We start from the raw sequence: 22,879 nt of genomic DNA, 5'->3' as shown, positions 1-22,879 counted from the left end.
CCAGCCAGATCAGAGAAGGCTCATTGGTCCTGCGATGCTGGAGTCCAAGCTGGGAGTTATTAAAGAGGTTACTACTGATGGTTTTGATAGTTTGTTGTTTAGCATTGGGTATGCTATGTTGTTTTTTTGGTACTTTCAGGATTACCAAGTTTATTGCCTCCACCAAGTTGGCCCCATCCCAGTATGCTTGCCAAATACATGGTTATGTTTGTCATATGCAAGGTCCAGCTGTCTAAAATGGGCCTGTTGGGCAAAGGGTGGTGGGTTACCCTGTCTCTTCAAGGGAATGTTTTGATCTCCCCATTTACTATTGTTGGGGAGTTTGCTTGGGTTCGGCCCCAGGTGGGGGTTCACGGTTGTTTCACCGGGATCTTTCCCCCTATCAAATTAAAAGTTCTCTTTCGTCCTCAAATAAACATTGGAGAGGCTGTAGTTGGATAGTCGGTGTTTTGGCATGCATTCCTTTCAGATTGGAGGCAGCTGCATCAGTTAGATTCCCACTAACGCATTTCGCCCTTCGACTTATATCTCTGACGAAGTCTCCTGACGAAATGCATTGGATAGAATCTACACAGCACCCACACCAGAAGAACAAAAGAATCCCCACGCCACCATCAAGCAAAATCCACCCCCTGCACCAAAGAACAACTGCGGGAAAGAGCAGAGAAAGCCAGCAGACACATCAGTGGAACGCACAGTCATCTGTGCGCTCCACCTGAAACCCGGAAGTTCGACATTTGGAGCGCATAGTGTGTTTCAAGTGCCGCGTAAGGAAGCCACTTGGCCAAGCTACCCCAGCGCCCAAGGAACAAAGACAAAGCCCTGCACCTCACAGAACTCCACCAGAAGAAGGAGACGGGCATTAAACACAACTGCTTTTATAAGAGCAAACATTATAGAGAACGCCTACAATTACCGCTTTTTATAACCATATATACACGTTGCACATATTTTTTCACCTACACCAATTACAAGAGTTAATATTAAATAACCTGCACACTACATAGCATCCCACACAACAAACCTATTACCCTCATACACACACCACATACAACTACTGGCTATAAACGTTAGCTCTCAGAAAGAGACAAAAAACAATTACTAGGAGCGATAAACAAAGAGCTATAGACACTGCTATAAACACTGCTATAAAGTCGTAATTGCATCAATTCTTTTGTAGCACCCTCTGACACACACTCTTCATTTGATCCCACAAGTGAAGAGGAAGTTTTCTTATCTTCCGACTCTACCTCCTGTCTATTTGATCCCGTACCCTCACAAATTGTTAGGTCCCTGTCTATGGAGCTCATTCTGCCTCTAACTAAAGTCTGTAATCTCTCTCTCTCTCTCTACTGTACCTTTCCATCTCTATTCAAATTCGTATTCTGGAAAAATTTAATTCTGACCAAAACTCTCTCAAATTACCGCCCCATGTCTCAGCTCCCATGCCTCTCCAAGCTTCTTGAGAGAATTGTCTACACTAGACTCACACATTTTCTTACAGCAAACAACCTTACTGTATTCTCTTCAGTCAGGCTTTCACACTCCACAGAGACTGCGCTGACCAAGGCTGTCAATAATTTGATCAGAGCAAAAACTAAAGGCCATTACTCTCTTGTAATTCTCCTGGATCTCTCTGCTGCATTTGACACTGTTGATCACTCTCTCCTCATACAAATGATTCAATCCCTAGATCTTGAAGGCACTGTCCTACCGTAGTTCTCTGGATCCACCTTTGCTCCGCTTCCTTTATCAGTTTGAGTACCACAAGACTCAGTCCTAGACATTTCTATTTCTGTTGATAACATGACCACAAATCCCACCCAGCAAGCTCGAAGTCTAGGTGTAATCATTGACTCACAACTATCCTTTGTTACCCACATCAACTCTATGGGGTACATTTACTAAACTGCGGGTTTGAAAAAGTTTCCTATAGAAACCAATCAGATTCTAGCTGACAGTTTGTAGAATGTACTAAATAATAGTAGACTCTGATTGGTTGCTACAGGCATCATCTCCACTTTTTCAAACCCGCAGTTTAGTAAATATACCCCTATATCTAAATCATGTTACATGCATCTAAAAAACATTTCCAAAATACGCACATATCTCACACAAGACACTGCAAAAACTTTAATTCATGCACTCATCATCTCCCGCATTGACTATTACAAGTCCCTCCTTACTGGTCTTCCCCAAAAAAGACTCAAATCACTACAATCTTTTTTGAATGCAGCAGCTAGATTGATTTTCCTTGCAAATTGTTCTTCCTCTGCTGAGCCACTCTGTCAGTCTCTACATTGGTTGCCTGTTTTTCAACAAATCCAATATAAAAATTTTCTGCTAACATACAAGGCCATCAACAAAATTGCACTGACATACATCTCCTCACTTGTCTCAAGATATGTCCAAACTCGGCACCTTCATTCTGCACAAGATCTGTGTCTCTCTTCCACTCTCATTATATCCTCTTATTCCCAGTTACAGGACTTTTTCGGACTGCACCCACTTTGTGAATTCCCTCCGTCATACAATAAGACTTTCTTCTAGTCTTCAAACCTTCAAGCATTCTCTGAAAACCCACTTCTTCAGACAAGCTTATAATATTCCTCAGCCACCAATTTAATCTCCCTAGGTTACCCTATTACCATCCTCTACACAGCTAACACAATACAACAACCCTCTAAATCCATTAGAATTATGACAACCAGTAGCGTATGTGCTTGGTTCACACCAGGATTACATCAGATTAATTTACACCTCTATTTTCAATCATTTTTTATTTTTTATGTGAAATACTCAATTGCTATTATGCGTCACTAAAACCTCTCTAATACAGCTGGCACAACTCTCTGTCCCATGTATGAAATAAAACTTAATCTTATATATAAAAATCATTGATCTGTTTGTTTATCTGGTTATGCATTTGGACACCCTTGCACTGATTGGGATGAAACCAATGCAAGGTGTTCCAATTGGATCCTGGCCAGGTTTTAGGGGGTTAGGGTCCTGGGTGGACCTCCTATTACTGTATGTTGGGCAGAACTTTGACCCGGGGAGCCTGTTGTGTGCTTTCCACTGGATGGATTTGGATGAAAACTTCACAGAGGGGTGGTTATTGGTCTGGGATGCCTAATGGAGTGGTTGGGGTCCGTGTCAGACCTTCTGTTGGTATACACTGGGCAGAACTTTTACCCGGGGAGCTTGTTCTGGGCCTTCCACTGGATGGATTTGGATGACATCTTAGCTGCTTGTTATTTTTAAAATGTTGACAGTTAGATCCAACGCATTGATAACTTAATAATTTAAAGATTTAAACCCGGGCAACGCCAAGTACTTCAGCTAGTATCTAATATATCATGATCAATCAAGAAATTGCATATCAGATCACCAGTGCATTTGCAACCATCCAATCAGAAACGTTTAGCTAGCGCTAGCAAATTACGTCAGCATCATGTATTTGCACCTGCATTCCAGCATCCGCAAATTATATGACTTCTCAGGCATAAATGCATCTCTGTGCCAAATAAAATGCTTGTACCTTTGTAAAGAAAAAAACACCTCTCTAATAAAGGTGTAAGTTTACTGTAGAAAAACATAAAATTGGCAACATGCCATTCTACCCAAAATATTACCAAACATACCAGCATCAGCTATCTCCCTTCTCTCAGCTAGATCTCAGCACCTGCAATCTACACTGTCATCATATCCACCCTCATCAGTGTGTACATCATCTTCAAACAACATTAATTCATCCCCGATGGAATCCACCATCACAGAAGTCTGTGTACTTTGATGTAATTGCCATTAATGGCCTTCTTCATGGAATTTGTAGTTCATTATACGGAAAATAACTGTCACAATTTTTGGGCAATTCTTTTAGTCCAGACCAAATGTCAAAATGTTGTGCAGACTCCTCTGCATCCCCACTGGGTGTCTTGGGAAAGCTAAGTTGTTTCCTAGCAGCAATTTCCAGAGAAACTGAAGGAGGAGGCGTCATTGTGTCATGTGCCACTTGAGCTGTCAGCTTGCTGACCAGGAGCTCATTGCATCTCTTGAGATCTGGGTCAGTTGGAAAGAAAGAAAAGACATAGCTCTTAAACCTAGGATCAAGAACAGTTGCCAAAATGTAATGATCCAATTTCAAGATGTTGATAAGTCTTGGATCCCAGCGAAGCAAATAAAGTACTTAGTCTACAAGTCCAACATGATTAGCGGAATTGCTTTGTTTCATTTCCTCCTTCAATTTCTCTGGCTGCTTTTCAAAAAGTCTACTTAGGGGAATCACTTGACTCAAGCTAACAGTGTCTGCACTCTCTTCACAGGTGACTGCTTTGAGTGGTTTCAGCACCTTGCACAACACGGAAATTATTCTCCACTGCGCTGGACTAAAGTACATTCCCCTTAAATTCTATTCTTCTTGCAGCTGCTGCATTCTCCTACATGCTGTTGCAGAATCCCAAAAATGTTCACTAGAGTATTGAAGCAATGACAAAATTACCAAGGCAGCTCTTCTATTTGAGTGTATATTAGACCCTACACTTAGCAGTGCAAATTCAGAAAAAAAGCCTGCAAGGACTAGTCTATTAGTATTTCAGCGATGACAAACTTTGGGTGTGTATAACACCCTACACATTTGGCGCAAAATCAGAAAAAAAGCCTGCAAGGACTTGTATATATTTGTATTGCAGCAATGACAAAAATAGCAATGGAATTCTTGTCTTTGGGTGTATATAACACCCTACACTTTTTGGTGCAAATTCAGAAAATAAGCCTGCAAGGACTTGTATATTTGTATTTCAGCAATGACAAATTTAGCAATGGAGCTCTTGTCTTTGGGTGTATAGAACACCCTACACTTATTGCTGCAAATTCAGAAAATAAGCCTGCAAGGACTTGTATATTTGTATTTCAGCAATGACAAAAGTAGCAATGGAGTTCTTGTCTTTGGGTGTATAGAACACCCTACACTTATTCCTGCAAATTCTAACAAAAAGCCTGCAAGGACTTGTATATTTGTATTTCAGCAATGAGAAATTCAGCAAAGAAGCTCTGTGCTTTGTCACTATATCCTACCCCTTCTGTATCCCTCTCTCAAATGGCGCTAGATCGCTGTGGAGGGCGGTATTTATTGATTCAAAAACTTGCGAGATCCGAGATCCGACGACGTCACGATGACGTTTTGCCTCATTTTGGAAACCGAATAGGTGCGAAAGTACCGGATCCCCTAAGTTCGGGTTGGTTCGGTTTTCAGGAAACCAAGCCAGCCCATCTCTAATTATAACCTCCTTTTTGTTCTTTAGCTCATTACATCTCACTGTATGAATTGATTATGAAGCAGAAAGCACTGTCTATGAGAGATTTACAAAAATTAAAATATATAGACATTTCTTATCATAACTGGCTTATACCTGCTAGCTGGGCAGCACTATAGGTTTCAAATCACAATCCAGTGCTTATATTCTTCTAGCAACTCCTGGGACATCAGTTCTATTGATAAAATGGGGATTTCTTATGACCACAGCGCTGAGGGCATGGAAAATTTACATATTATAAATATCCCTAGTGGATTAATTATCTAATTATGCACCGGGAGCTATTCCTGTGAACAGTTAGTTAGCGTTGTTCTATATGATTGTGACAGGATGGACCGCCTAATCCACCTAGTCTGTTGAGTTGCTGGGAACCGGTTCGGCTTGCCTTGCCACCGTCCCATTTTCTTTATCCCAAATGCGCCTCTAACCACAGTAGGAGGGTGTTATGCTGCTGCCACCACTGGACTCCTTTGCGGCGCCCAGAACCGCGTCCTTCTGGGTAACTCTCACTGCTAATGTACCCCCATGCTAGTACACCTGGGCTGCTACCCCTGACCTCTTGCCTTCAGATCAGGGTTGCTGTGGATGGTTCCACCAAGTCTATTACACTGGCCAGAGCTGCAGGTAGCGGGCAAAGCATTGGTACTGGAATGCTGGGTCCCAACCTCAGAACAGCCAAATAACGGATTTGAGTTGATCTAATCTGCAGGCCACAGGAATTATAGCAGGAAAATAGGCGTCAAAACAGGTTTCTTAGGCGGTTGATGTTTTTTAACACAAAAAGTCCTAAAAAGGATAGTTACACACTCGTTTGAAGTACTAGTGATATCCAGAAAGGCATAGATGGAATAATAGATTTCAGTGCAAAACAGGTTTCTTTTTATACACAGAAGATGAAGCCAGGGACATGTCATGTGCAAATTGATCTGACAGCTTTGTCAGAAGGAGATGCTTACATATGTGGACATCTATGTCGGTTGGAAGGAAAGACATTACATATGACTACTTAAACCTAGGATCAAGCAGGGTTGCCAAAATGTAGTGATCCAATTTCGAGATGCTGCAAACCCTTGGGTCCTGGTGAAGTGAATAAAAAAACTTGATCTGCAAGGCTGACATACTTTGCAGAATCACTAAGTTTCATATCCTCCTTCAGCTTCTCCATCTGATTTTCCAGTCGTTTGATTAGGGGTATAACTTGACTCAGGCTGGCAGTATTTGAACTCATATCATTTATTACAATTGGTTTCAGTAGCTTGCTTAAAGCAGTAAGGATTCTTCAATGTGCTGGAGTAAGGTAACATGACCCCCCTCTCCCAATCTCATGATTTGATGTGTAGGTCTTGATGGCTTGTTGCTGTTCCTCTAGTCGCTGAGCATATGTAGTGTGGAATCCACCTTATTACAACCGTTTGCTTCAGTTAGTGGCATGGCAGATGGCATTTTTTTTTTTTGCAGCCACTGCAAATTTTCCAAATTAGATAAGCACTATTAGCGGTCTCTTTCTTTATATGGAATGGAAAAATGTATTTTGGATGCTTATGAAGCAGGATCTATGGAGACACAGCTCAGTCATTACACAACGCTGAGTCTTAATCAACATCTTGTAAGTGCTTGCACAAAACGTTGTGGAGTCGTTGATGCGATGTGAAGAATTGCTCATTTAAGTAGAATTCACTTATTACATTTGAAGGGAAGAAAATGTATGGAATATATTTATGAGTGATTTTGGTTAAACTGTATTGCACTATTATATATTTTTAGTTAGCTTTCACATATATGTTTCGCGGAAGGAAATTTGATACTACGGATCTCAAGACTTCTAATTACAAAACGTGGATTCGATATAGGATTGTATAGACCAGGGTTTCCCAAACCCAGTCCTCAGGGCTTCCTAACAGTGCATGTTTTCCATATCTCCTTGCTGGAGCACAGGTGTATTCATTACTGACTGACACATTGTAACAGATCCACAGGTGGTCCTAATTATGTCACATGTGATCTGGAAAACCTGCACTGTTGGGGAGCCCTGAGGACTGGGTTTGGGAAACCCTGGTATAGACTATATAAGGTCCTTCATCTAGAAAGAAACTGTTTTTGTTTACTGTTTATTTATTAATTTTTTAGATATTGGAATAGTGTTTGCTGATTTGGAATTTCACAAAAAGTATTGCAATTAGCAGTGCTGTCTCCATCTCCAATTCTTAATTTTAATACGTGGTTTTTGGCTCACATATGAATCAGATGCCAGGAGATAGAGGGCTGCCACTGATTATATTTGCGCTTGTTCACTAGTGATATTTTTATAGAACTTCATAATATAGTTTAAATCAAATAAGAGTTTGCATTATTTATTTTTACAAAAAAATGTCAATCATTTTATTATCAGTTCACAGTAACAGGACTGTAACAGAGCATCATGAAATCATCTTACATTTAAAATGCATTCTAAGCATTAAAACCAAAGGTAATCAGACTGATTCATTTGTGCTACAAAATATAAAATTTGAGCTGTCTTAAATGTTTCTTTTCACAGGCTGATATCATACAACAGATCTGTGTTAATAATTGGACATTTTTCTAGTGCCCAGTAGGCTCTTTGATAGGAAGCTTGAGTTTAAGTTGGGTTCTAAAATAGACTCCCTATTGCTGCCCCACTTACCCCCACACAAAAAATTCTTAGATCTTTTCTGATTTCTAAATCTTGACTGTTATTTGCTATATGCTGATTAATTGATGACTGATACATTTACATGGAACTTATGCTGATAGTTGGAAAAATCCTTGTCCAAAAGGACCCTCTGAAGCTCAGATATCCATTATGTTCTGCCTTTAAACTGGCCCTTGAACAAAACCACAGGGCCGTCAACAAAGAGCACATGACCAACAGCTTTTTACAGTTTAACCAAGGTTGGGGTTGTTCATGTAAAATGCGGGTCTTGGTTGGTTTTACTGTTCTCTCCCACTGTGTGAGGATGGCATTTCTGGCTCCAGACCATTTCCCAGTCCCAGTGAGTCGCAACTGGTAAGGTGTGCATGGCCCGAAGAATACCTGCCATGCCAGTTTTGGGTCTGTGAGGAATAGATATATCATGTTGGGCTGGATTCCAATCTCTTTAGAAACATCAGTAATGTAATCAATATAATGGGTCTGCAGAACTTGAGTCCTCCCCACACCAAACCTAAATAAAACAAAAACAAAATATCAATATTAATAGAAGATAATGTAATGTACAGTATGAAAACAATTATGCTATTATTGTAGAAATCTTGCACCGTTATATTGTTCACACCATCTAGTCTTTGCTAACCACCTGTATTGTACTTATGGGCTGTTACTTCTTTCATATTGTTTAACTGTATATTGACCCTGTTTTGTTTTTTACAAGTTGAAATTTGTACAGAGGCTAGTAAATAGTGTATACTACATATGCAAAAATGATCACATAATATTATGCAATAGAAGTGAAATGCATTCAGAACTTTTGACTAACTTAGACTTTACAGTCAGCTTATACAAATACATGCTACAAATGCAACATCTTTTTATGTATTCCTACCTTATGTGCTTGAAATGTGCATATATATATATATATATATATATATATATATATATATATATATATATATATATTATAGTATATTCTCATTATGTGACTGATTTAGAGTGAGCACTATGCCAATTTGTGTAATGTATTTTGCGAGAAATCACTCTACTCATGCCCGCACATGCACCCATGTGGATTTGTTTCAATCTGCCACTTATTCCAGTCTGCCTCTGTAGATTTGGGCTGGGGGCATTCTAATGTAGCCAAGTACATTAAGGACGTTTTAGCAATTGTGAATGGATGCAGAACGGAAAAAATAAGTATATACACTTTAGAATGCCGTATTATTTGGGGATGATTGGGGACAAGTGTAAATGGAGGATGACAATTATGACAGTCTCCGTCAATATCGAAACACTTGTGTTTGGCTATTTGCAATTGTATCGCTGAAGCTGACTAGTGCTTACTTCTTTGCTCAGACATATATTATGATGTTGTGTGTGTGTTTAAAGAAACCTTTTTTTTTTTTCTTGCACACGATATTGGGAGTTGTTTCTGCTGTATTAGAGACATTCTTTCAAATTGTATTGATCTGTTTGAGAGGGATATAAATGTCTGTGATGTGTATCTGTCGCAAACTGGACACATAAGCTTAAGATTTTTACAGCTCAGCATATGGGTATATATATATATTATAGTTCATCCACAAGGGATCTGAGTGCATCCTCTGATATATATATGGTAAATAAGAGTCTCTTGGCAAATAAGTGTCCATCTGCACTTTCATTCAGGTGAAACTTTCCCAACTCTACCTACATCATCATCATCAGCTATTTATATATCGCCACTAATTCTGCAGTTTTGTACAGAGAACTCGCTCACACCAATCCCTGCCCCATTGGAGCTTACAGTCTAAATTCCCTAACATACACACACACATACACACAAAGACCGAGAGAGACTAAGACTGGGTAAACACTACAGCTTTTTCAGCTGACTATTGGGTCAATTGAGCGATGAACGACTGTTCGAGCCAATATCACATTAGTGTGTATAGTTGAACAATGATCGGCAGACATTCCAAAGTACCAATCGTCGTTTCATTTGATTGTTTCGCAGCACTATAAATCTTGTTCCAACCACCTTCTGATCCTGCAGTGTGTAGAAATCTCACGACCAATTGCTCAACCGGCCGCCGATAGTTCCTCAAACCGAGACTCCTTTCTGGGCAAATAAGCTATCAAGTATTTGTGTGCTACATGAAAAAACAGGCAGTATTTAACTTATGTGCAAAACAGAATACTAATTTGCACCCCTTGCATTGTAACATGGTTTTGTCCAGGAGACTGAAATAAGAAGTTTCTCAAGTTAAGATCCTTAACGAATCAGGCACTACGTTCTTATATATTTGAAGTAACTCCAGGTAATTTTTATCCAGTTTGTGAAACTTTTTCTTAACATCATTGGTGTTAGCCTTCAATTGTTTAAAATATTCAACTTTATCCACCACACCTTTTCTATCACCGGAAGTACTATAAATATTAGTGTGTATTGCCTCCTTCTTTCCTTCCGAACTTTCATCAGCTACAACGATGGTGTCTATGTGAAGATTATAAAAGACATTATTATTGAAGATTATTGAAGACAAATATTATAATTATTTTTAACGAAGAAACTGGCGTATAACAAAAAGCTGTACTGCCTGTACTGTGAGAAGCCCCTCTTAAAAATTGTCCGGCCCATGGAGCACATTCACCGCAATGAGACTGAAGTAGCCTGGGCACTGAAATTCCCGAAACACTCTAAAGAAAGGTGCATGCAATTGGCACATATTCGCAATAGGGGCAACTTTGCACACAATGCTGAGGTAATGAGGGCAGGCCATGGCGTTCTGGTCCCATGCAAACCTCCAGACAAAGAGATGGATGCTGAAGGCTTCATGCACTGTGTAGCCTGCCAGGGCTTGTTTGCAAGGAAATACCTGTGGTGACACATGAAGAGATGTAAGCTAAACCGAAGGGGCAACAAGCTCACACCTGGCAAGAACAGAGTCCAGTCACTGTGCGCCTTTGCTCAGCCTGTTCCACCTGACATCAGTGATGGCTTTTGAAGCTCTTGAGTGACATGACCCAGGATGATGTCTTACTCGCAGTCAAAAATGATCTATGCATCATGCAGATGGGACAGCATCTGTTAAACCGGGTCAGATCAGATGTTGGCAGGCACGAGTACATCCGTCAGAAGCTTAGAGAAATGGGCAGGCTACTGCTACAGGCCAGAAGAGCTACCCCTTTGGAGAGGATGATAGACTTTACCGCCCCATCGTACTTTTTGCACATAGTAGACGATGTGAAGCTGGTAGCTGGCTATGACGAGGAGACAGGTACATTTAAGACGCCATCGTTGGCACTCAAGATCGGGCATGGCCTGCAAAAGATAGCTAGTATTGTAGGGTGCCGTGCCATGATGGAGGTCTGCACTGCTGCGGTTGAAAACAAATTGAACGAGTCTCATTGGCTGCCTTGAAAACTCTTAAGAAATCCAAGTGGAACATGCCTCAGCTCTTACCTTTCACAAGATATGAAAAAGATGCACTTGTACCTCGATGATAAGCAGCAAGCCTACCGAAATGGACTATCCACCGAGCTAACGGTTAACCACTGGGCACTACTTGCAAAAGTCACCCTGGCATAGGTGATCATGTTCAATCGAAGAAGGGGAAGTTTCACAAATGTTGCTGACTACCTTTTCCTCAAGAGATACCCTGGATCACCACGAAAATGTGTCCCTAGAGCTTTGCGAGGTTGAGAGGAAGCTCTGCCGGCCCTTCACTCGCATTGAAATCCGAGGAAAATGAGGAAGAACAGTCCCCATGCTGCTGACACCAGCCATGCAAGCTGCAATGGAACTTCTCACAGAAAAGCGTGACAAATGTGGAGTGGATAGCCAAAATGTCTACATGTTCGCCACACCAACTGCCTTGTCACACTTCAGAGGTTCCGATTGCATACGACTGTTTCCCCGAGAGTGTTTGGCAAAGCATCCCCACACGCTGTCTTCCACAAAGCTTTGAAAGCACATTGCCACTCTCTCGAAGGTCCTCAACCTAAACGACACAGAACTGGATAAGTTGTCAGACTTCCTTGGGCACGACATCAGGGTGCACTAGCAGTATTATCGCCTCCCAGAAGGTACCCTTCAACTCGCTAAGATCAGCAAACTGTTAATGGCTCTCGAAAGTGGCAGACCGGCCGAATTCAAAGGCAAGAATTTGGAAAAGATGCACATTGATCCGGACGGTAAGTGGAAAATCTGGTGTCTGATGTATGCTTTTGACTTTTACCTTGGTCATTTACATATCTGTTTCTTTTCAGAACCAGTCAAGCTACAGAGCGACATGTCGGATGATGAGCAAATCCTCTGTGACAGAGGGACAAGTGGCCAAGAGTTTAGTCGACACTTCCACGTCAAAAGAGAGGCGGTGTATGGACCTGGCAACACGGGACCAGTGCCAAGCCATGGCTTCCACAGGTAGTTGTAGCAAACAGTTTTGCTAGGCAGAAGAACTTTGCCTTCTCTGTATAGCCAAATGGACCACTCTACTTCCTTTCAGGTTGCAAAGAAGTGCGGAGGAAATCCTGGGACAGAGAGGAGGTTCAGACTGTGGAGAAACACCTGATGAGATTTATACAGATATGCCGGGTACCTGGAAAGCGAGACTGTGTTGCGTGCCTCATGGCTGAACCATTCATACTCAAAGATCGGAACTGGTTGGGGGTGGAATTCTACATAAAGAACCGCATAACAGCTTTAAAGAGGGATCAAACTTGTTGAAATGATGCAAAGTGGTTGAACAGGACTGTAGCGTCCATGGCTAGGTGTCGGAGTAAGCGGGCAATGCGGATGTCCTCAGATGGTCAGAATACACAAAACTTTCCCTACCATTGTTATTATGTGTTAATTTATGTATGCAGGAATGTGGAAAATACATGACACTTTCCCCATCTTGCAGTCCGTGTCAGTACTTTATGCAAAGTCAAAGTGTAAATCTCACATGGTAAGTCTGGTGACAAACCACTCCTACACATACACCTATGATTGTTCTGTCGACAGGACATTAGGAAAGGGGTGTCCCTACACGCCATGTACCAGACATGAGTCCTCACGATGCAATAAAAACAAGTGTGTGTGTGTGTGTGTGTGTGGAAATATGACAATATATATTGTTTATTATTTTTATGAACTAATTTGCCATGGTATCTGACAGAAGTGTGGAGCTCATTAAGGACTTAATTGAGGCCTACAGAGCTTATACCTTCTTGTGGAAAACAAAATCCAAAGAATATTCAAACAGGCAGAAGAGGACTACAGCTTTAGAAGAAGTTGTGAAAGTGTGCTATAATGATAATGTCTCAGGAAGAGAGCCCTGGGTGATGGATACACGTGTTATCCTGGTTTAGCACTGGCAAGGTGCGGAGTCTAAGAGGTCCCTTTGTCTTCACCAAGAACCGCCGTAAGGCAGGATGGACTGTTGCGGCCGGGAACACACAGGTCGCAGCCCTCTGATCAGCCACTAGGCGCAACATAACGGAGAGAAAGGAAAATCCGAAAGCAGGTCAGCTAGCCGAGGACTGGAACACTGGCGGTAGTGAGCTGCAAAATCAGAATACAGAACGGAAGTCTAATAACAGGCCGGGATCTGGTACACAGGCAATGGTGCAGTAAAAAAAAATCAGGATCCGAGACAGAGTGGTCAAAACAAGCAAGAAAAAATATGTAAGATAGCGCAAACCTCAAATCGGCACAGTTGTTTAATAATCACATATATAAAACCAATAAAAATCAATATCACCGTAAGCATGCATGCAAGATATTCCAATACACACTGGATTAATTATAGACAATCATTAGTATGAAATACACATATGGAGTTATTAGTGCAGCTTAATAATTGCCATTGCAGCACCTAATACAAGAGGTTGAATCATAGAGTAGAGTTCACCTGGGTTCCAGGACACCATGTATGATATAGATGAAATGTCATTGTATTCAAAAGAGACTTTATGAATAGAACCACACAACCGTGTGTGTTGTTGATGACGTCCTCCTTATTGTCTCCTATGTCAACATACGGGACCTAGGCGGCATGTAGCGCTATAAAGTTGTGAATGAGCTTGTATTTCCAGCATGTGTGCTGTGCTCGGTATCTTGCACTCACCGCTTTAAGCTCTTCTATTCAATGTTGGAATTTGTCAGCCCGCCTGCGGCACTGATTGAATGTAAAGGCATAAAGCGCTAGGTAGCTATGAATGAACTTGTATTTCCAGCTTATGCGCTGTGTTTGGTATCTGGCACTCCCTGCTTTGGGTTCTCCTATCCAATATTGGAATCAGTCAGCCCGCGTACGGTACTGAGGTGATGTAAGGGCGTGTGATATCAACCCGTGTGTCGGAGTCAGCGTCCTCCACTCGCGGCTTGGAGATATGCCCGTATATGCTGGGAACAGACCAAATGTAACAGCATGAATGGTAATAAAATTGCAGTCCTACCCCGGGGTATGCAGAATAGAGAATGTCCGGATCTTCAGATCTCCAGTGTATAACGTCCAGTGTGTGCAATCTGCAGTCTGTCTGACGCGTTTCTCGGCAATCTATTGCCGTTTCATCAGAGGCAAGCAAGGACTGGTACACAAGAGGATAACAGGCAGAAGCACTATCCAAGAAGGAATCACAAGGGAAGCCAAGGACAGCAGCAATATAGCATTATAGGGAGTCAGTCTGGGTATGAATACCTGTTGCTCTGACACAGCTGCAATGTCAGAGTGAGCTATATATACTCTGCACATTTGAATATGCCGCCTCCCAGTCATGATCATGTGACCACCCGAACCTGGAAGTGCTGACCTCTACAGAGAGGCAGAGAACATCAACAGTAGTGTGGAGCAGATAAGTTTTGTGCCTTCCACATTATCCCAGAGTAAATGTCAAGTGGGTAAACGGAAGATACAAAATCTGTGGACTGTCTTTAAAAAACAACCTAAAATGATTGAGGCTTTCAAAAAATCAGGGGCAGAGGCTGAGGATGTGTATGTGCCCAAATTGTGGTATTTTGACCACTTGTGCTTCACCCGTGATGAGGAAATTGCTAGACAGTCCACCTGCAACATGGAGACAGAGAGTAATTCCTCACCTGAACTTCTACAAACAGATGACATACCGGCAAGTGGAACAGTAAGTGAAACATACAACATTGTAATTACATAAAATATTTATTTACTTACATGTACCTCACAATACAGTTTACAAGCATACAATGCTACTGGCCATACACTATACAATGACATTCTACCAGGACACAGCACCCTCACCATTAAAATATTCTAAATAGGCCTCCCTGTTTAATTTTGCCATATGAATGGCATTTCTTACCTGGGATGACTCCACTGGTGTCAACCCTACAACTTCTGCTACTTCTAGAGAGTTCTCCATATTGCTAAGCATACTGCGCACACTGGGGCTTTTACGTTTAAGAAAACTGTGTAGGACACAACAAGCCATCACCACCTTGTCTACTTTTTCTAGACGCAGATTTATAGCTGAATGAAAACTTCTAAATCTGTTGCTAAAATACCAAAAGCATTTTCCACAATGTGCCTAGCTCTTAACAATCTATAGTTAAGGATCCTCCTTTCTGTTGACTTATTTTTTTGCTGATAAGGTTGTCATACATTGGTGTGTAGTGCAAACGCTTCATCCGCTCCGAAAACAAAATTTAGTCCATATTTCGTGTCACTTTGTGTTGGAAAATTAAGCTCATTATTTTTAGGTTCGGCATGGAAAGGAGTCTGCTCCAATGTCCCGCCATCTTACGCCTTCCCATTTTTTCCAATGTCCACAAATAGGAATTCATAATTTGCATCCACTCTAACTATCAGAATCAGGCTGAAGAATCCTTTATAGTTGTAGTAATAGGATCCACTTTTTCAGGGTGGCATAATTCTCACATCAATGCACCACCACAGTTTGAAAAATTCCAAAGGCTTTCAAAATCTTCAACAATAACTTGCCATTGTTCAACCGTTGCAAGAAACTGAAAGAGAAAGATTGTTGAAATGTGAAATTGGTACATGCATGTAATATTATACTAACTAGTTTACATTCTGTTTTCATTACACAGCCTGCTGTCTTATATGAAGCTGTATTCTGTGATGTAGCAAAGCAACATGGCACAACAACGCAAGCCAGCCAGCTGACAGTAGACAGCCAGGAGATCACAGATCTACCCTCACAGCCACAAGGAGTTCAAACTGACGAGAGGTAAAAAAAAAAGGGTCTTTGATCAAGAGCAAAGTGATGCGCTCACTTGAAAGATGAGTCTGCAACGAAATGCAAGTAGAGAAATGCGAATAGAGATGGAATGTGCCAACAAATTGACCCTATTCTGTGTATCTGTTTGTGTGTGTGTGTGTGTTAGGGAATTTAGACTGTAAGCCCCAATGGGGCATTGACTGATGTGAGTGAGTTCTCTGTATAGCGCTGCAGAATTAGTGGCGCTATAAAAATAAATGGTGATGATGATAAATGTCTGGTGTATAACATAATTTGTAGGTCAACAAGAGGGGATATCTCACCAGACACTGTATTAACACAATCCTCCCACACAGGAGCAAGGACATTTCAGGTCGACCCAATCATATACATTTCGGCCACTACCACTCCACAAGCAACTTCCCGTCATGGGAGGCCAATCTGTTACCCCACCAGCCTACAGGACTACAGCCTACACAATTATGCTACAGTATACAGGGAATCCATCCCCATTGGAAAATAGTGAACATTTGCATTATGAAAAGCTGTGACCCCTGTTTTATTTTTAGTACAGTTTTTATATGGTTTATGTGTTTATGTAATATGTTTAGCTTCTATTTTAATAAAAATATATATATTTTTAAAAAACAGAGTATTTCTTTTACCAACCTTCATAAACTGTCCACGCAGAACTTGATCTATAGCGTCACAGGTGTCAGGTATTATAAAACCCAGAGCTTGAGGTGAAATTGTTGTGTTGCATTTGAAATCAGCCAGTATCCTTCCCGTGGCCAAACATCTCAGGGTGGCAACCAGTTTCTGCTCTGTGGATATGGGTCTCCTTAAATGGGTGTCCTCCTTCTGAATAAGGTGGGTCACAAGTTGGAGCAGCTCCTGGAATGTGGGTTCATTCATCCTCTGGAAATTCTTAAAGTCATCAGGGTTGCTGTCCCGTATCTCCTGTAGCAGGGGCATATGAGAAAGAGTGTCTCCTATGGAACCACTCTTTGATCCAATTTTTCTCATTCTTTCCCTCCAGGTCTGCACTTGCAGTGTTCTTGCCATAGTGAGTAGCAAGAGACCACGAGCTTGCTGGTGTTCAATTTTGGCCATTATATTAAAATAAATCTTAAAATAAACCATAATAAATGTGCAGTTCCATACAACGTACTCTATTCACAAAGATGTGGTATAGAATCAATGGCGATTAATATTTCCTTTTCCCGAATCTGAGTTTGTGGAAGTTTTTGCCGGTGATGTTCAGCCTTTTATTTAAATTTATTTGGCATATTGCTGCAGAGAGGCCATATATCTTTTCAGTATGTATGGAATCACAATCTATTGAGATGATGTTATGTCTGACAAAAACCACTGGCCAGACAGTTAGTCATGCAAATATTGTTTAAAATGCATATAATGTGTACACATGTATTGACGGACTGATCGAAAATTCAATTGCTGGCACAATCGTTGTAGATAACACATTGGTTGGAAATTTCTGTAGTGTGTACCCAACCTAAGATTAATTTAACAGCAGCCAATTAACCTACTGGTATGTTTTTGGAGAGTTGGAGGAAACCCACGCAAACACGGTGAGAACATACAAACGCCACACAGTTAAGGCCATGGCCGGGAATCAAACTCATGATAAAGTGTTTTTTCTTTTGAAATGATCAAAAGGTAACAATTGCTCTTATAATTGTGGCAGACATTGTGGACATTTCATGATGGTCTCTACCACAGACTGATTAGCTTGATTAAAGAGTTCTACTCTGCTATGCGTTTTGAAGGTTATTTTCTTCAACAGGCTTTAATGAAGCACTACACCTCCAAGAAACCTGCTTACATGTAAATTATTCACTGACCCCTGACCCCAGAATTATTTGAAGCTATATATTACATAAAATAATTACATAAAAACATTAACAGGGTATATGGAGATAGCAATATACATATTGTTGTAATGATGTACATAATTGTTACATATCCTTCAAGCAATAATTTGGGTATATAGCTATAAAAGAAACAAATTAACCGCACATTAAAGATATAGTTTATGTCGTTTTTAATAGACATGAGGACCACTTAAGTAGCCACTGAACCCTTTACTTCAGAGCGTATGCGCATAATACAAAAGCTGATAGTTGGGTACATGATATAAATACATGTGTTAGAAAACACTCCAATTGTCTACCTCTGCGAAACTATAAAGTAGTCCACATACACTACACTCCACCCTTCTTAGACAAGAAATGCAATATTAGACACAAGTATATTCACTACAAATATCTACATATAAAAATGGCAGTAGTCCATAAACACATTGGGCCTGATTCATCAAGGCTCGCATTCTGAGCGCAAACTGCACTCAATATTACGTGCATGCATTTAGGCTTTACGTTCTCCCGAATTAATCAAGGCATGAATCTCAAGTGTTGGTAATCGCAAAATCGGGGGGTAAAAAAGCATGTGGTCCCCCCGATTTGATGAAAACCAGTCCCCCTGACATAATGACAAAGCAGACCCTGAATTCCCTAGGGAATGGGGTCTGCAAAATAAATGTGCGGATATCCCCCTCTAGGGACACCCAGCCCCATGCTGAAAGCACAAGGGCTCATCCCACACCCCTGGGCAGTGGGTGTGTGATAATAAAGTGTGAAAGAAAGAGAGAAAAAGATTAAAACACTATTTTACTTTGTGGAACTACAAGTCCCAACCACTCTTGGGAGCCAGAGCATGCTGGCACTTGGAGATCCACAAAAGACAGTATGCCCTGACGTCCGCTGAGTCATGTAGTCCCAAAAAGTTAAATTTAAATAATTAATACTCCTCTTTTAAACCACATTAGTTTAATAATAATAATAATAATATTATTATTATCATTAATAATAATAATAATAATAATAATAATAATAAACTAAACTAAAGTATAGAAAAAATCAGACACCTTGTTTACACCAAGTTTCATAGTTTATAGCGTACTGGAAATTTAGGTTACATGTAGGTATATATAACTTGAAAAATTCATAAAGTGCCATAAATTGAAGTAATTGTTTTGTAGGTAAGTCTAGTTCTAAATGTGTCTCATACCATTTGTTATTTCCATCTTTGCTTTTTGCAATATAGCTCTCCATCTTTCTCACCGGTGGTAGATAGGCAGTACCTGGAAAAAAAATAATTTTTACTTATAAGAATAGATAGCAAGATACTTTAAGTAAAGGTAACATTATAGAAGTCTGAATAATTACCCATTCAACAGAATTAATTATAATTATAATCACCTTCTGCTGCGTGTGTTAAACACTGATAGAGGTCATATACTGTAGATATTGAAATTATATACTTAGGTGGGCATATAATAAAAAGAAATATGTTAAGATCGAGGTTATAATTAATTCATTAAAGTAGCAAAAATGAATTAATTAAAGTAGCAAAAAACACTGTAGGCTACTATAAAATAAAAATGACTGAGAAACCATCTTGCCATCTTAATGGGGATGTCAACTATCTGAGATCCTCCGCTCCCTGCAGGCAAGCAATATTGCATTTTCATTCTCCTAGGTCACATCCTCATTCTATGCTATCCTCATTCCATCCTACATCACAACAGAACATTGTGGCTCTAATCCACAATATCTAATACACCATGAAAATAAGACCAAATTTGAAACACTTCAAGAGCTTTATATTCTGACCGCTCCTTCCCTCATGTATCTTTTTCCTGTCTCACCAACTAAACATGGCATCATAAGTTAGCATGAAATAACCTAAACCTCTCTATACTAAGAGAACTATCTTTTTTCCTGGGATGGAACTCAAAAGGCCTAGGTGCCGCGACAATGTTGGAATACTAGTCGAGATGGGGGTGGCTCGGCGGGCCTCAGTAGACTCAGTCTGATACATAAATGCAGGGGCATGATCAAAATCTTTCTAAAGTAACAGCAAATATGACCTGGCGAGTCATTAGTAGGGGTTAGTCAGCCGCACATTATGGGATATCCGCCATATGAACAGGTGTATGGGGCTGCAGAGCCGGCAACTGCCAAGAGTATTACATTTCCATTCTGCACAACTGTTATACATAATAGTCCTGAAGCCCTTTCAAAGAAAGTGCAAAGCAGCAGCTCAATTTAAGCCTCTAGTAAGGGTGCATATGTTCTATTATAGTATTAGTTAGTAATTATTTTCCTCTCCATTACTGTTTTCAGTGCCTCCAGGAGAAAAGAAAACTAGGAAAACTCAAAGCAGAGTGGAGCTAGTATTGGATTATGATGCCAGTATGTGCAGTAATTATATGTCGCAGACCTGTGAAGATATAGACCATTTAAAGATCTTATAAATTGGATGATGAAAGCCGTTGCAAATAAGGAAGACCTCAATGCATGCCTAGGAATGAATAGCCAGGTCTCAGATATATTTGGCACCTGATAATATACAAGTACCCTCTATTTATGATATAGAGGAGTATATAGATAGATATAATGAGTTATGTGAGAGTGATGAAGGGTAAATAATAGAAGGATCAAGGGCTCAAGGTCCTTTAATTTGGAAACAGTAGAAGTCCTACTTAAACATGCATATATTGCCTGGTGGAATATAGATAGATAGACTCCACTCCACACATCATTTCATCTCATCCTCTCAATAAATTATATTTCAAAGTTCCAGCATGGTACTATCTTAAAGTGTGTATCTTATCTTGCACAGGAGATTCAGTGGTAGGACTCACAAGTTACAAGTACACAAACTGTGGGTAAGGGGTACACAGGGCCTAACTATCTAATAGGCAGACTAAGCCTCAGCCCAGGGTGCAATTCTTTTGTGGGAGGTGGGTGCACAAAACTTTTTGGGTGTAAAATTATGACAGGGAGAGGTATAAAGTGAAATTCATTTTAAAATATACGAGAAAAGTTGTTCTCCAAAGTAAATAGTGAACATGAAATAAAAATGTAGTAAGGATTCAATCTTGATGTTTTCCCAATGTAAAGGCTGAAGACAATCAGTCATCCTTGGGCTTCATGAAATGAAATGTATAATGACTGCGCTCTTATTTAGCAAAAAAACAATAATGGTCGCATTCCTTGTGCATAAATCAAGTAGGGCTTCATTTGAGGATAAGTGAGTAGGGGATACAAAGATGGTGACAGCCCCTCTCCACCTTCACATCTTCAAAAAAAGATTTTAATAACCTCTGTAATATGGACACTTGCCTTGCCTGTGTATATATTAAGGCAGATTGAAACAGCAAGTTTTGGAAGGTACCAAAATGTAGGAAATGTGTAGTTTATGTAATAGATTAAATTTTAATTGTTCCCTATGGTAGCAAAATGTCTAGATATATAGTGCCTACGGGCACCATCAGACCTACTAATCCTATAAGGCTCAGCCAGCATAAAATGCAGCATCCCTAATACAACATACATTCCAAAGCTATAAAATGTATTTCCTCACTTACCCTTAAAAACTTTGGTGGCCCAACGAGCCTGGAGTTCAACAGTTGGCATAATAGGCCCAAGAGGCTGGACTAGTCCTAGAAAAGCAAGTGTTGGCTTTTCCAGATAAATTGGAAATATGTATTTATACAAACACACATCATTGTCCTTAAGTTTGATTATATCATCATCAAGAAAGGGAAATGTTGAGCTGTATCCTGTAGCAAAAATTATTTCATCCACTTCAGATTCAGTTCCATCTTCAAAGATGACAGATGTTTTAGAGAATGATTTAATGCTGGGCTTCACCATGATTGATCCCTGTAGTATTTGACTCGGGAGGTAATCATTTACAACAGGATGCTTAAGCCTTTTGAGAAGAAAAAAAAAAATCAGTATTTCAATTTAAAATTAGACATGATAAAATATTAGGAATTAGGTAACAATGTACATAGGAGTTTACAAATAATATAAATTATATTATATAAGTACTGCCTGAAACTAAAATTACATGAATATAATCTAAATGGTGAAATGCAACTGAAGAGAAAGAAGATGTGGGCTGTGTGAAATTGTGTTAGGTGAAGAAAGCAATGGTGACACCGTGGACAATAGGCTGAACAAAGGTAAACTTCTCTGAAAACATTTTCAGGAACTGCGCCCGTTAGAGAAGAAGTGCAGTTCTAGGGAAGAGGAACAAGAAATGTTAATCAAAAGGTACAGGTATAAGCACAGTAAACATATTGGAAGAGCACTTAGATATAAAGTTCCATATGTTGCAGATTACTGATACATTTTTTGAGATATTTGGATACATGTAAAGGACAAGTTTTGGCTAGTGACTAGAACAATGACAATATATACACAAAATAGACTTTAGGCCCTCTACCATCATACTTTGCCCCACCATGTAAGAATTATTATTTAAAGTTTTAGTTTAACACTCTCGGTCAGGATAAGAGCATAAATCTGATATGATGAAATAGAATACTGAATGTCAGGCCCCAAATAAAATATTGCGTTGATACATAAATGAGCCTGATTTCAACTCATAAAAATGTTTGACCAAATGTTTTTTAAAAGGAAACAATTAGCCCAGTAGGAGGCAATTAGGTTGAGCAAATGCTTTTGTGAGGAGACCTGCTTAAGATATACAGATCACAGACATCCATTGTTTTTTATCATGTATTCCACTTCCTAATTGACTTCCTTTCAATAGGTAGTGTAAACACAATGAACCACTGAATGTAAATGAGAGAGCCATATGCCTAGGTGAG

At 40.0% G+C, this 22,879-nt stretch overlaps 1 protein-coding gene across 1 annotated transcript in view; it reads right to left on the bottom strand.

Moving 5' to 3' along the window:
- Positions 1-7,695: 7,695 nt before the first annotated feature.
- The window catches only part of LOC142099232 (dimethylaniline monooxygenase [N-oxide-forming] 2-like), a 46,492-nt gene continuing 31,308 nt past the window's right edge, over positions 7,696-22,879 (bottom strand). Inside the window, exons 7-9 of the mRNA XM_075182474.1 lie at positions 21,626-21,972; positions 19,261-19,333; positions 7,696-8,497 (exon numbers count right to left, since the gene is read on the bottom strand). Coding sequence (XP_075038575.1) covers positions 8,065-8,497; positions 19,261-19,333; positions 21,626-21,972 — 853 coding nt within the window. The 3' untranslated portion in view covers positions 7,696-8,064. The remainder of the gene's footprint in view (positions 8,498-19,260; positions 19,334-21,625; positions 21,973-22,879) is intronic.

The sequence above is a fragment of the Mixophyes fleayi genome, chromosome 8, assembly GCF_038048845.1.
Source record: "Mixophyes fleayi isolate aMixFle1 chromosome 8, aMixFle1.hap1, whole genome shotgun sequence".
Classification (NCBI taxonomy): Eukaryota; Metazoa; Chordata; class Amphibia; order Anura; family Limnodynastidae; genus Mixophyes; species Mixophyes fleayi.
Note: the sequence above shows the minus strand (reverse complement) of the source record. Positions and strands in the feature narration are given on the sequence as shown.